Source organism: Chiloscyllium plagiosum, unplaced genomic scaffold, assembly GCF_037043375.1.
Source record: "Chiloscyllium plagiosum isolate Xiang-an unplaced genomic scaffold, Cpla_swu_hap1 HiC_scaffold_18, whole genome shotgun sequence".
In the NCBI taxonomy this organism is placed as follows: domain Eukaryota; kingdom Metazoa; phylum Chordata; class Chondrichthyes; order Orectolobiformes; family Hemiscylliidae; genus Chiloscyllium; species Chiloscyllium plagiosum.
This window is the reverse complement of record NW_028270156.1, coordinates 72,807,835-72,824,109: the sequence shown is the minus strand read 5'-3', so window position 1 is coordinate 72,824,109 and position 16,275 is coordinate 72,807,835. Positions and strand designations below refer to the sequence as shown.

At 38.2% G+C, this 16,275-nt stretch overlaps 1 protein-coding gene across 1 annotated transcript in view; it reads right to left on the bottom strand.

The window, feature by feature from the left end:
* Positions 1-344: 344 nt before the first annotated feature.
* The window catches only part of LOC148147005 (low choriolytic enzyme-like), a 263,028-nt gene continuing 247,097 nt past the window's right edge, over positions 345-16,275 (bottom strand). The window contains exons 10-11 of the mRNA XM_087996181.1: positions 574-796; positions 345-470 (exon numbers count right to left, since the gene is read on the bottom strand). Coding sequence (XP_087852307.1) covers positions 777-796 — 20 coding nt within the window. The 3' untranslated portion in view covers positions 345-470; positions 574-776. The remainder of the gene's footprint in view (positions 471-573; positions 797-16,275) is intronic.

The following is a 16,275-nucleotide window of genomic DNA, read 5'->3' as shown; positions in this document are numbered from 1 at the left end:
TTATATGCCAGTAGGAATCCATCAGCATTTTTACCCAGGTTTGACTAAGGAAATCAAGTGAAAGCAGGTCAGCAGCTATCAGGAATAAAGATGACATTATGTACTGGGAGTGTAAGTGCAGGTTTCTAAGTTCTTCCTAAACCACTTCCCCAATACTCATTGGTGGTAATTGAATTGTTAATTAATTGTTAATTCTGTTCATGGCCAGGGACATATAAATGAGGATATTGCTCAAAATTGATAATGATCTCTGTCTGCCACTAATGGGCACGACTGTGCTGTGTTTTCTACTACCCGTTAATGATTAGGAAGTGGACACAGAATTTTACTATCAATTTTTTAAATGTACTACTATCAAACCTTGTAACGCCTTTTTATCAGGACAGCCCAAAAGCAGTGTACTTCCTTGATAGGATGAGATTTACTTTCAATTATTCCTCTTCTGTCCTTCTTCATATGTCCACACGTAACTAAATTTCAAAACGAGAATAAAATAAGTTAAAATGCATATAAATAAAAAAAATGCAGTTATATTTGAGAACTCAAGAACATTGTTCATTTTAAGAATATTACTGATTCTATATGTGGCAGCAAAACCAGTTGATTGATATGTCCGGGTGGTGATAAATGTAATAAATAACTCATTTTGTGATGATATCACAGCTGGATTCTCTGCACCACAAGCTGGTCCTTCTAGAACGTTGTCTTCAACACTTGAACCATCATAAATTGTTAAACGATCACCGATGCACCCTGCAAACTCTTGTATCTGAAAGTCAGAAAATTCCAAGAGAATCTGCGAGAGAAAGTAAATCACATAATCAAATCATTTCTAGGGGTAGACATAAGTACATACAAATATACATTTCACTTTAGCTGAAAAGTCTTGTTTTATAATCTGTGAGACAATGCTAATATTTAATATATCGCAAAGATGGTGCGTAAAGCTCAACTTATATGCTGGATAGGATTTGACATCCTTGCACTTGGTGAAATAGCACATGCAACAAAAGTTATTTTAATATAGTGAATCTAAGTTAGTCCATGTTTCACTGTTTCTTGGGAGTAAAATTGCCTTGTGTCTCATCTACAAGAGTTGGTTGGTAATATGGGCACTGGTGAAGGAAATGTGACAAGTGTTAGGACCAAGAGTTACAATATAAATTTAAAATGTTTACCCAAATCTTGATATGGGCCATCATATGCTTTCTCTACATAGAGAAAGAACTTAAAATGAAAATGATTCATTGAGCAGATTGAGCAGACCATAGAATACAGAACATTACAGAGCAGTATATGCCCTTCAGCCCTCGATGTTGTGATGACCTATGGAACCAGTCTGAAGCCCATCCATCAGACACAATGCCATTTTCATCCATATGTTCACCCAATGACCATTTAAATGCTCGTAAAGTTGGCGAGTCTACTACTGTTGCAGGCAGGGCGTTCTATACCCCTATGACTTTGAGTGAAGAAACTACCTCTGACATCTATCCTATATCTATCACCCCTCAATTTAAAGCTATGTCACTTCATGCTAGCCATCACCATCCAAGGAAAAAGGCTCTCACTGTCCACCCTATCTAAACCTCTGCTTATCTGATATGTCTCAATTAAGTCACCTCTCAACCTTTGTCTCTCCAACGAAAACTGCCTCATGACCCTCAGCCTTTCCTCATAAGACCTTCCCTCCATACCAGTCCACATCCTGGTAAATCTCCTCTGAACCCTTTCCAAAGTTTCCACTTCCTTCCTTCCACTTCCTTCCTTCCAGAACTGTACACATTACTCCAAGTGCGGCCAGACCAGAGTTTTGTACAGCTTAAACATGACCTCATGGCTCCGAAACTCAATTCCTCTACTAATAAAAGCTATAACACCATATGCCTTCTTAACCCCACCGACCTGGATGGAAACATGCAAGGATCTATGTACATGGACACCGAGATCACTCTCCTCACCTACACTACTAAGAATCTTATCATTAGCCCAGCACTCTTTATTCTTATTGCTCCTTCCAAAGTGAATCACCTCACACTTTTCCACATTAAACTCCATATGCCTCCTCTTAACCCAACTCTGCAGCTTATCTATGTTCTTCTGTAACCTGCAAAATCCTTTGGCACTATCCACAACTTCACCAAACTTAGTGCCATCCACAAATTTACAAACCCATCCTTCTAAGCCCTCATCTATGTCATTTATAAAGATGACAACAACAGTGGCCCCAAAACAGATCCTTGCAGTACACCATTAGTAACTGAACTCCAAGATGAACATTTCCCATCAATCATCACTCTCTGTCTTCTTTCAGCTAACCAATTTCTGATCCTTACCTATCAAACACCTTACTGAAATCCATAGACACCACATCAACCACTTTACCCTCATCCACCTGTCTGGTCACCTTCTCAAAACTCAATAAGATTTGTGAGGCATGACCTAACCTTCATTAAACTATGTTGACTATCCCTAATCAATTTGTTTCTACATAGATGATTATTAATCCTATCTCTTGTAACCTTTTCCTACACTTTACCCACAACCGAAGTAAGGCTCACCGGTCTATAATTACCAGGGTTGTCTCTTCTCCCCTTTTTGAACAAGGGAACAACATTTGCTATCCTCTGGCACTATTCCTGTAGGCAATGACAACATAAACATCAAAGCCAAAGGTTCTGCACTGGACGAAGACTGACCCATCTAAAGCACTCAAACTATAGTATTTCCAGTGAATATTTGGAAAGTTAAAGCCCCCACAACAACAACCCTAATACTCTCACTCCTATCGAGCATCACCTTTGCTATCCCTTTCTCTGGAACTATTTGGAGGCCTATAGAAAACCCCCAACAAGGTGACTTTTCCTTTCCTGTTTCTAACCTCAGCCCATTTGACCTCAGTAGACAAGTCCTCAAATGTCCTTTGTGCCACTGTAACACTGTTCTTGACTAACAATGCCACACCTCTCCCTCTTTTAGCTTCTTCTCTGTTCTTACTGAAACATCTAAATCCTGGAACCTGCAACAACCAGTCCTGTCCCTGCTCTATCCATGTCTCTGAAATGGCCACAACATAAAGTCCCAGGCACCAACACATGCTGCAAGTTCACCCACCTCATTCTGGATGATCCTGGTGTTGAAGTAAACATACTTCAAACCACTCTTCCAACCTTGGAACCTTATTTCTGACCTCACTACTCTCAACCTCCTGGATACTGGAACCACAAGTTAGGTTCCCATCCCGCCGCTGAATTGGTTTCAGCCCTCCCAAAGAGCATTAGTAAACTCCTCCCCAGGATATTGGTACCCCTCTGGTTCAGGTGTAGTCTATCCTGTTTATAGAGGTCCTACCAACCACAGAATGAGCCCAAATTTATCCAGCTACCCAAAACCCTCCCTCCTGCACCATCTCTGTAGCTACGCGTTCAACTCCTCTGTCTCCCCATTCCCCACCTCATTAGCGCATGGCACAGGTAACAAACTAGACATAGCAACTCTATTTGTTCTAGCTCTCAGCCTTTATCCTAGCTCCCTAAATTTCTGCCTTAAATCCCCATCCCTTTTCCTACCTATGTCTTTAGTGCCTATGTGGACCATGACTTGGTGCTGCTCCCCCTCCCCCTCAAGAATCCCGAAAACACGATCCAAGACATCTCAAACCCTGGCACCTGAGAGTTTCTCAGACTAAAATGACAGTGAACCAAACAGGGAACTTTATTAAACACAAAATTATTGATTTATTATCAAAAACAAACTTCCTATAATAAATTAATACACAATTTCTAATCTGGAAATAAAAATTTTTACCCCTCTAAGTAATCTAAGCCACATGCATACTCATTTGAACACACATATTAAGAAAATGGATTTTTATCTGAAGAGATTCACATTAAAAAAGAAAAAAAAATCCCTGACCAAGAATGGTTATTCTTGAAGATAAAAAGGATAAGGTGTATTCCAAGATCTGGCAATCTGGTGTTGCTGCATATATAGTCAGGTCACTAAACTCGTACGGTTGTCTCTGGGGTCTTGGGACACACAGCCTCCTCAGAAAACATTATATTGAGAAATTCATTCAGTCACTTCCTTACTAAAGAATAATCAAATTTCACACTGAGCTAAAATTTACTGCAAAGATCCTCAAACATGAGCTGGGAGGTTTTTTTTTAAGCAGGTTTTTTGCTCAATTAAGTTTAAAACAGAAACTCCAAGCCTGAAAACACTTTTCAAACAAGATAGCCTTAAAACTTAGTTGAAAAACAGTCAGTTGTCTTTGGAGAGAGTTCAAGCAAGCCCAACCATTATCATCAGGCATATTGTTTCCAAAAAGCCTTGTTAAATATTGTTTTATTGTTTTGACCATATCCAGGCATCTCATGTTCTTCAAAATTAACTCCTCAATGAAATATTACATCTGAAGTGAATTCATAACACAGAAAGGTACAGTACATTCAAACATAAGAGTGCACCACAAAGCATAGTCTGCATGGGGAAACATGGGAAAAAGATATAACTAAAAGCAGTTTATTTGCAGTTTTTTTTACATGTATTGTTAGCATAAGAAGAAATTAATGAGTATGATAATAGCAATTATTGACACTTGATACAAAACGGGCACATCTGGGAATCAAATACTCAAGAGTATTTGACATTTACGAAGAACAGGAAACAAAGGAAAGGAGGTAGTGTAGATAAAGGATGAGTTCAGTTCAGTAGTCATAAATTGCTTTGGTTCAGAGGATCAAGATGTGAAATTAGTTCTGTTGAAGATCAGAAATAAGAAAGAAAACATTTTGGTGGGAGTAGCTTAAACATTTGTTATTGAATATAAGTCAAAAAACGATGGAGGCTTATAATAAAGGTGCTGCAAGAATCATTTTTTAAATCTTTATATATGTTGGACATTTAAATTGGCAGAGATATCTGGAGGATGAATACATAGAGTCAATTTGTGAGAGTTTCTTAGACTAAAACGACAGTGAACCAAACAGGGAACAAATTCATTTCGATCTGATAATGCATGATGTGACAGGATTAGGTGAAGACCTCATAGTAAAACCTACACTCAGTAAGAGTATCGTAACATGATAGAATTCCATATTTAGCTTCAAGTTGAAAGGTGTGACAATCGGTGGTGTAGTGGACAGTGAAGAAGGTTGCCTCAGATGGGCCAATGGGATGAGTAGTGGCAGATGCTTGTTTTGGAACAGCAAATCAGAGCAGGTCTAATAGTTAGGTCCTGGGGAGTGTTACTGAACAAAGAGAGCTTGGAATGTATATTCATAGCTCCTTGAAAGTGGAGTTGCAGGTAGACAGGGTAGTGAAGAAGGCTATTGATATGCTTGCCTTTACTGGTCAGTGCATTGAGTATAGCATTTGACAGGTCATGTTGCAGCTATACAGGACATTGGTTAGGCCGCTTTACATTCAATTCTGGTCTCCCGGCTATAGGAAGGATGTTGTTAAACGTCAAAGACTTCAGAAAATATTTACATGGATATTGCTGGAGGGTTTGAGCTATTGAGAGAAGTTGAAGAGACTGGGGCTATTTTTCCTGGATCATGAGAGGCTGAGGGGTGACCTTATAGAGCTTTATAAAATCATGATGGTGCAGATAAACTGAACAGTCAATATTCTTTTCCCAGGGTAGAGGAGTCCAAAACTAGAGGACATAGGTTTGAGGTGAGCAGGGAAAGATCTAAAAGGGACCTACAGGGCAACATTTTCATGGGTGGGGGGATGCATTAATGGAATGAATAGCTAGAGGAAGTTGTAGAAACTGGTACAATTACAACCTTTAAAAGACCTCTAGATTGGTTTATGAATAGGAAGGGTTTAGAGGGATATGGGATGGAAATATGTTGCTGGAAAAGCGCAGCAGGTCAGGCAGCATCTAGGGAACAGGAGAATCGACGTTTCGGGCATTAGCCCTGAAGAAGGGCTAATGCCCGAAACGTCGATTCTCCTGTTCCCTAGATGCTGCCTGACCTGCTGCGCTTTTCCAGCAACATATTTCCATCTTTGATCTCCAGCATCTGCAGACCTCACTTTCTCCTTAGAGGGATATGGGCCAAACGCTGGCAAATGGGACTAGGTGAATTTAGGATATCTAGTCTCCATGGGCGAGTTGAATCAAAGGTCTGTTTTCGTGCTGTGCATCTTTATGACTTTATGTACATCCAAAACTAGTGATTTTAACTTAATTAAAAGAACTTTAAGGGCGTGAAGACTGAATTGGTGAAAGTGAACGGAGAAAATAGGTCAAAAGTAAGATGGCACAAATTTAATGCAGACATCTAAAGAGATATTTCATCTTCTCAACATAGAAATATCACACTTAGAGAAAAAAAGAGAAAACTAATGGGAATAATGGTGGACAATCCTCTGAATCTGAAGAGCTGCACCCTCAGGTCTCCCTGCTCTACACTGCACGAAATATCTTGCAAAAGCTCTTCTGAATTGATATTCTACATTTGCTGAAGAGCTACCTCCTGAATATAAGTACATGTTTAAGCCATTTAGAGTTATGGCTGATATGATTTTCACAGACCATCAGTTAAATAAACATCATAAACAACATCGATGTGTCTGTACTGCATTTTACGACATAGCTAACGGTGCTATCTACTAACTCTTGATATGAGTTTGATGATGATAAGACCAACATATAATGTGACAAGGTTAATCGATCTATGTAATAAATATTCACTGTTCATTAAGGTGGAACCTATCTTCCACTGAAGACTTTCTATGGACATCTTCTGCATTTGGTATCCAAAGGATCCCAGATGGTTTAGCCTCACCATATCACAAATGAAGACAGACATAAGGATTTTGACAAGCATAATATATGAGAGGTGTGCACACCCTGGACAAATCTTCAATTTTATGAAAGCCACAACTATTTGAGAGCAAAGCAGAATAAGATTCAAATCAGAAAACTGTGAGCGTATCTTTAAAAATTCAGAAGCTGAAAAGCATAGAACCTGTCAGCTTCTATGAACAGACAATAACGAAAGGAGAAACAAGAAATTCTGAAGAAACTCAGCTGATTTGGTAGAACTTATGGAAGCATAAATATATTTTGATTCCAATATGACTCTTCTTACAATCTCCAGTTTCCACTGTACTTTACTTTTATTTAAAATTTAAAAAGCAGCTGCACCAATAACAGTACTGAATCAGCCTGCAAAAGTTTAAAACAGCTGAAAATGGTGAAAAATTATTAGAAAAGCTTGTGTAGACCAAAGAATGTCTCAACAAAGCTACAACGAGAAAAATCCAAATCATAAACTCAGAGCAATAGAGGTCAACATTAAATAGTTGATGTGTGTTAAGTCCCTCAAAGTAAAGATGAAAAAGCATGCATTTAGAGAAAATTCTAGGCTGGAAGCTAAAGAAGGCTTAGATCTCTATATTTAGTAAACAAATATTTTTCAAACAATTTAAATTTATTGAGAAAACTATGTCGAGAAAGTATTTGGAAAATAAATCATTTGGTAAGAAAATTGTTAAAATGGCAATATAGTTTGATTATTGGGAGTGAAATAATTGAAGAAAGAAAAGGTAAGTGATTACTTTATCTGAACTATCAACATTCTTTCTTACTCAGCACTCCTCTTCCAAGCCCCTCCACCCTGTTATCTCCATGAATACTGCCACCGTGATCTCCAGGAATTTTTGTCTTCAGTGAAGACAAGAATATTTTAAAACACAACTCTTCAAATAGAAAATTGAACTGGACTCTATGGGAGAGACATTTAATGCAATACATAATGACTGCAGGACTACAGAAGAAGCTCACAGAAGAATAAATGAACACATTTCTTTATACTTAAGGTTTGGTGATCACATTTTAGTAACACAAAATGGTGTAAGAAAAGAGACAGATAACTTTGATAAAACTTGTAACAGCATTTGACAATCAGCTTACATCAATACTGATCTTATATGAAGAGGGTAAAATTTACCAGAAGAATACAAATCCCTGGAGATATTATTGAAAACTTTATTAATGATCTTTACATCTTGTCAGAATTTTGCAGTTATGATGATTTATAACCAGAACTAACTGAATACACATTTGTCATTGAAATTTTGATTCAGCTTTTTCAAGTTTGTTACAATTAAAACAGGATGTCATATTGGAAAGAGTTATCTAGATTGTGTTAGAAGCTGAAATTTCAAAATAGTAGAAGAGGATGATGGAAACAGAAAGTTAACCTAGCTCAAAAGGTTCACAGGATCTGCCAACTTTCAAAACTATAAAAGCACAAAAACATCACATTAATGACTAATACAAAATATCTTTAAAATCTTTGATGCACGAAGTTACTTTCCAGATGTGGCATTAAAACAAAACACACAGACAGAAAATGTGCAGCTTTTTCATGCCAAAGTAACTACTATAAAAAAGTGAGATATTTGCTGAGGTTGTTCAAAAGTCAAAAACGAGCACTGAACCACAGAATTAATGATGTTAAAATGGTTAACACGTTGCAGCACAGATCTTTAGAAGAGAACACAGAACATCAAGATATTTCTTCATTCAAACACAAATCATTATATGATAATATGTCATCTTTGGAAGATGCAAATCACAATTTCCTAGGAATAACAGGGATATGACAGAGATCACCTTGGTTAATGATCATCAACTATTTTCAATTTTGACACAAGTTTTCATCAAATATTGATCTTATAGCGAGGAGAGTAAAATTTAACTGAAGAATGCAAATCCCTAGAGATATTATTGAAAACTACATTAATAATCTATCTTATTAGAATTTTGCAATTATGGTGATCTATAACAGAACTAACTAAAGATAGATTTGTCATTGTAATTTTTGATTCAGCTTTTTCAAATTTGTTACAATTAAAACAGGATCTTCATATTGGAAAGAGCTATCCAGATTGTGTTAGGAGCTGAAATTTGAAAGCAACAGAAGAGGATTATGGAAATAGAAAGTTAATCTAACTCAAAAGGATCATCAGGCTTTGTCAACTTTCAAAGCTACCAAAGTACCAAAACATCACATTAATGATGAATACAAAATATCTATTGACTGTTGAAGGAAAATGAAACTACAGCTGTCTTCCAGAGAACTGCAAGTTACAGGCATAACACTACTCAACATCAAAGAGACAAAAATCAATATGGTGTGGGATTCAGTGTAATGAGCCACACCAGACCGAAGTATATTATAGAGATAGCCGAGACCCTAACTTGTATATATTTTTAAAGGCAAGTGCAAGGTCTTCTGTTTCAGATATGATTCAATGAACACAGTTAAAATGCAACAAAAGGAAGAATTGGTATAACTTTATTCTATGGAAATAGTTAAACGAGATAATGTATTATTTAACTCCTCATCGTCAACTGTTCCCATATAGGCAGCATCCCACAAACACACATTTGGACAAAAGTGCAATTCAACAAAACAATTATGATTTTCACATGCTTTCTCTTCAATCTAGCAGTAGAGAACTCAACTAACTGACAGCAAAACGAAAAGCATTCCTGGTGAAATAACTCTACAGAGGCTGGTAGTCACTCACTAAGTAACCCTTTACTTACACATGGAGAGTCCTTGACACTAATCCAGCTCCCTCAGTACCAACTCTCAGAATGAAAAGTATGTCTGACACACTTGTTTTTATCTATTTGCCAGGGCTCTCTAATTCGACAAATTTAATAGCCCCAATCACGGAACTCATATTTTATGAAGTCCTCATCACAATCATTACAGTCTGTGCGAGGCCCCTCCACTCATGACTCTTTTGTTTCATTTTTAAAAAGGCACCCAAGGAGAACTCAAAACTGTTTAACAAACGCCTATCTAAAGGAGCCATTTGGTAGCACTGTGACAACAAACTTTTGCAAGAGGAACAGCATAGAACACCATTCTTAAAGGCACAGTACTCTCACACCTCCCCCTTAAAGTAACTCATCATTATACAAAGCTGGCTTTGTTTTCAAAGCCTTGAGTCTCATGCTATCAGTACTGCACATATATACTTTGTCTTAACTCTAAGCATGTAAACATTCAACAATACAGTCCATTTCTGTCCGTTTCTTGTGTCACCAAACACTTCCATCTTCCTTCATCCACAAATATGTTCTGTTGTCCTACCACATGCAGAATGGCTTTATCAATAAACTCCATCTAAATATTCTGGTGTTTTTATCCTTAATTTTTCTGAAAACGTTATACACAATTGTCTCAGACACATTGTGAGCAAGAGAAATGTTAAACTGTTGCAATGCCATCACCAAACTCAAAGTCTCTTTTATCAATGGTGGAATTTTTGATGAGCATTCAACTTTTGGTAATAATACCAAAAAAATGCCCACATTACTCAAATTTATAACCACCTTAAGCAGCTTTGAATATTTGGGTGCTGCTAACACTGGGATGGTAGTCAACACAATTTTCAGGCTGTCAAATGCCTTCTGACCCTCCTTAGTCCTCCGAAATTTTCGGCACTCCTTCAACAAGTCAGTCAGTAAAGCAACCACACTGCGAAAATTCAGTACAAATTTCCAATAAGAACTACTCAAGAAATCAAGGCAGTTATTCCCTCTTGTCAATGATATAGAAAACTCCCCAATAACCTTTATTTTCGCACATCATTGTCCATGTACAATGGTATGGCCTGGGAATGTGACTTAGCTTTTGAGAACTCACAGCCAGATTTATCACAAGGTTCCACTTCTGAAGTCGACTGAACTATTCACCAGATACTCCAAATGTAGCTTCCATGTTTGACTAAAAATCACTAAATCGTTGATGTATACCTCAAAACTGGGTAATCCCAAAATGACCTTATTGGTCAATCTTTGAAATATGATTGGTGCATACTTCATACCAAATGGTCTGGCTTTAAATTGGGAAAGTCTATTTGGTGTCATGAAAACTGAAATTTTAGGTACCTGCCAGTATCATCTCAGTAAGTCAAGTTGAGAAATATAAGTTGTCTGTCCCTCTTCCTCAATGCAGTATTCCAATTGTGAAATGGTGTATGAATTGGAATTTGTAACTGCATTAACATTTTGATAGACCACACATAATCATTGCGTACCATCTAGTTTTGGTATCATCACTATATGGTTGACCTTCATTTGCTGCAACTCACTTCAATTATGTAATCTCTGAATATATGTTCAATCTTTTATGGAACCTGTGCTAATTTCAGAGGGTTAAGCCTTTAAGGATGTTGCTTAATTGGAACAGCTTTTTTTAGATCCACATCATGCATAATCAGTTTAATCCCAACTTGTTCCCACATATATCTCTGTGTGATTGTAACAGCTCATTTAGGTCATTTCGATTTGCCTCTGGAAAGTAACTCGATATTGTATTCCAACTTCTGAGAACTCCTGCATTGTCCAATTTAATTTGAAGAATGTCAAACTCATGATCATCTGGATTTGGTTGTTCACTCTGAGTTGTAAAAAGTAACACATTCTCCATTTGCTTTCATTCCCTATCAAGAGTTTAAGTAGATTCACATGACAAGATTTGGCTTTCTTATCAAATAAACAGTTAAGACAGATAAATTTAAGCTTTGATTAATGCATGCAATTATGATACTTTGCTGCCACAGAGATAATGTTGAAAGAGAGACAGGATTGGCAGTTTAATGTTTCAGGATATCAATGCTTTTGATGAAACAGAGGAGGAAGCAAAAGAGGTGGAGGAACTGCATTACTTGTTAGGGAGCATATCACAGCTTTGATGAGGCAGGACAGCCTGGAGGGATCATGCAGTGAGACATTTTGGATAGAGCTCAGGATTAGGAAAGATGCAATCACAATGCTGGAATTGTACTACAGACCTCTCAGCTGCTTGCGGGAGATAGAGGAAGAGATATGTAGTCAGATTCTGGAAAGATGTGAAAAATAACAGGATTGTGGTGGATGATTTTAACTTCCCTCATATTAATTGGGACTCCCTTCATGCTGGAGATTTGGATGGAGAGCAATTTGTTAGATGAGTCCAGGAAACAATATCAGCATAGTCCAATGAGGGAGGGGGTCATATTGAATTGAAGTTATTGAATTGAATTGAATTTATTGTCATGTGTACTGAGGCACAGTGAAAAGCTTTGTCTTGCGAGCAATTCAAGCAGATCTCATAGTTAAATAGCATAGACACTGGATCTGGTATTGGAAAATGAGCTTGACCAGGTGATCTAAGTTTCAGTGGGGGAGCACTTTGGGAATAATGATCACAATTCTGTGTGTTTTATGGCTAAGGGCAAGAGTGGACCTAAGTTGAATGTAATAAATTAGGCAAGAATTAGAGAATGTGGATTGGGAGAAGCTGTTTGAAGGTAAATCTACATCTGACTTGTGGAATCTTTTATGTACCAGTTGATTAGAGTGCAGGACAGGCATGTTCCTGTGAAAATGAAGAACAGGAATGGCCAGATTCAGGAATTTTGGATGACAAGAAAAAATATCAAGCAACTAAAACCAGAGAAAGCCTTTGAAGAATGTAGAAAAAGTAGAAAAGAGCTCAAGCAGGGAGTTATGAGGACTAAACGAGGCTATAAAATGTCCTTGGCCAGCAGGATTAAGGAGAATCCCAAAGCATTTTTCACACATATTAATATCAAGAGGGTAGGGGGGGAAGAGTAAGTCCACTCAAGGATAAAAAAGAGAGGTTATGTGTGGTGGTAGAGGTAATGGGTGAGATTCTTAATGAGTACTAAACATCAGTATTCACCAAAGAGAGGATGTGAGGGATGTTGAGGTTAAAGAAAGTTTGTGAATAATCTTGGACAGATGAACATAGTGAAGGAGGAAGTCTTGGGTGTCTTGAAATACATTAAAATAAACATGGGCCACATGGGTTTTATCCGAAGATACTGTGGGCAGCAAGGGAGGAAATTGCTGTAGACCTAACATACACTTTTGCATCCTCTTTGGCCTCAGGTAAGGTTCCAGAATACTGGAGAATGGCCAATGTTGTTCCTTTGTTTAATAAGGGAAACAGAGATAATCCAGGTAATTATACATCAGTGAGTCTGACACCAATAGTGGGGCGGCTGTTGGAGAAGATACTGAGAGAGACGATTTATTCATTTTTGGAAGCAAATGGATTTGTTAGTGATAGGCAGCATGGGTATGTGTGGGGAAGGTCATGGCTCACGAATTTAATTGAATTTTTTGAGGAGGTGACAAGAATAATTGATGGGGAAAGGGCAGTGGATATTGTCTACATGGACTTTAGTAAGGTATTTGATAAGATACCTCATGGCAGGTCAGAACAAAAGGCAGAGTCTAGTGGGATCTAGGGTATGTTAGCTTGATGGATTCAGAACTGGCTTGATCATTGATGACAGAGAGTAGTGGTGGAAGGGTTTTTTTCAGAATAGAGATCAGTAACTAGTGGTGTTCCTCAGTGATCCGTGCTAGAACTTTTGAGTTTGCAATATATATAAATGTTCTGGAGGAAAATATAAATGGTCTGATTAGTAAGTTTCTGCACAACACTGAGGAGGCTTGTCAAAAGATACTGTAGGACATAGATTGCAGATTTGGGCAGACAAATGGTAGATGGGGTTTAATTTGGATAAATGAGAAGTAATGCATTTTGGAAGATCAAATTTAGACGTGGATTATACAATAAATGGGAGAACCCTTAGGAGCATTGACATACAGAGGGATCTGGGCATGCAGGTGCACAGATTCCTGAAAGTGGCAACACAGGTGGATAAAGTGGTCAAGAAGGCATACAGCATATTTGCTTTTATCAGCTGGAGCACTGAATATAAAAGTTGGCAAGTCATGTTACAGCTGTATAAAACTTTAACGAGGTCACATTTGAAATATTGTATGCGACACTACCAAAAGGATGTGGGTGCTTTGGAGAGGGTACAGACAAGGTTTACCAGGATGTTACTGGTCTGGAGGATTTCAGTTATGAGGTGAGGTTGGATAACTCAGATTGCTTTCAGCAGAAAGGTGGAGGGTGAGGAGTGACCTGATAGAAGTCTACAAAATTATGTGAGGCATAGAGTGAATACTTAGAGGTTTTTTTCCCAGTGTGGAAAGGTCAAATACAAGAGGGCATAGGTTCAAGGTGAGGTGGGGGGGGAGGCATAGACTGAATAGTTTGAGGCTTTTTCCCAGGGTGGAAAGGTCAACTACAAGACAGCACAGGTTCAAGGTGAGAGGGAAAAGTTTAGGGAGAAGTGCAGGGAAAATCTTTCAATTGAGGGTGGTGGGTGCCTCAAATGCACTGGCAGTAGAGGTAGTGGGAGCAGGCATGTTAGCAACATTTAAGATGTATCCTGATAGGCATATGAATGAGAGGCAAACAGAGAGGCAGAAACTGTACATGGACAATAAGTAATGAGCCTAAATAAAGATTAGGAATCAGTGCTGGCTTGGTGGGTTGAAGGACTTGTTCCTGTGCTGTATTGCATTGCACAGTATAATTCACTTCACTCAATTTCCTTTCGATTTAATAAGGCCCATTAAACCTTGCAGTTAAATGTTCACTGACCACAGATAGTAATATGAAAACTTTATCTCCATGGGCAAAACTACAGATTTTTTATTTCTTGTCACTTTCTGTTTCACCCTATGCTGTGCTATTTTGAAATGTATTCTAGCCAACTCACCCGTTCTATTTAATCTCTCCCTAAAATTCAACACATTATCCAATAATGTACTCTCTGAATGCTGTGTCACCAATTTTTCCTTAATTAATTTAAGTGGTCCTCTCACGTCATGTCCAAAAAATAATTTAAGCTATAGGAAGATGATGAATATTCCATGGCTACTTTTCCTGGAGCATCAGAGGCTGAGGAGTGGCCTTACAGAAATTGATAAAATCATGAGGGGCATGGAGAGACCCAATAGTTACTGTCTTTTCCCAGTATAGGGGGAGTCCAGAACTATGTTTAAGGTGATAGGGATTTAACAGGGACCTAAGGGGCAACCTTTTCATGTTGAGGGTGTGTGTGTATCAAATGACCTGCCAGTGGAAATGGTGGGAGGCCGGTACAATTACAACATTTAAAAGGCATCTGGATGGGTACATGAATAAGAAGGGTTTAGAGGGATATGGCCAAATATGGCAAATGGAACTCATTTAATTTAGCATAGCTGGTCAGCATGGACAATTTAGACCAAAGGGTCTGTTTCCATGTTGTACCTCTCTACGACTCTATAACTCTCGTTCAAATGGACTGAATTTAGTTGATTCATTTGGTGTTTCCCAAATTGCAAAAAGTGCAAAGGGAATTCCTTTATCCCAATCCTCTTGACTATGGGCTGTTATCATGGTCTTTAAAATGTGATGCCAAGGTTCTAATGGGTGGCATGGTGGCTCAGTGGTTAGCACTGCTGCCGCACAGCACCAGAATCCCAGGTTCAATTCCAGCCTTGGGTGACTGTCTGTGTGGAGTTTGCACATTCTCCCCATGTCTGTGTGGGCTTCCTCCCACAGTCCAAAGATGTACAACTCAGGTGAATTGGCCATGCTAAATTGCCCATAGTGTTAGGTGCATCATTCAGAGGAGAATGGGTCTAGGTGGGTTACTCTTTGGTCGGTGTGGACTGGTTGGGCTGAAGGGCCTCCCTACACACTGTAGGAAATCTAATCTAATGCTCCCTGCAATTCTGGATGAAATGCATTTGATTTAAATTGTTTTATTCCTAAGCTATCCATTCTTTCTTTGAAAAATTTGATGCAAAATTTGATCCTTGATCCACTTGTATCTCTGTGGATAGTCTGTATCTCGTGAAAAAAAAATTAGTAACTTCCACAATCCTTTTAAGCTGTAATATTGCATAATGGAATGGCCTCTGGATACTCATTATAGTCAAAAAATATTGATTCCCGTTTTTTGTTTCAGGGAAGGGTCCTACATAATTAGACACTTGTAAAAAGTTCCTCATATGCTTGAATGGGTTTTAAGGGTGCCGGGTTTATCATTGCCTGATGTTTTCTTATTACTGACATGTGTGACATATCTGGCAAAATTCAACCACCTCTTTATGCAAGCCAGGCCATTAAAAATGTTTTTGTATCTTGACTTGAATTTTTCTTACTCCCAATGATCTCCTGCTAGTACCTCACTTGCTACCTGTGGCATCTCCTCTCTACAACTCGTCGATAATGAAACTTGATGACCTTCTGTCCATTTTTCATCTGCTTGAATATGTAATGGTCTCTCCATTTCCTCATCAAGACTTATTTTTAAGATTTTTGGGATACACTCAAATTGCTCCTTTGTCCCACTTTTTGATACAACTGC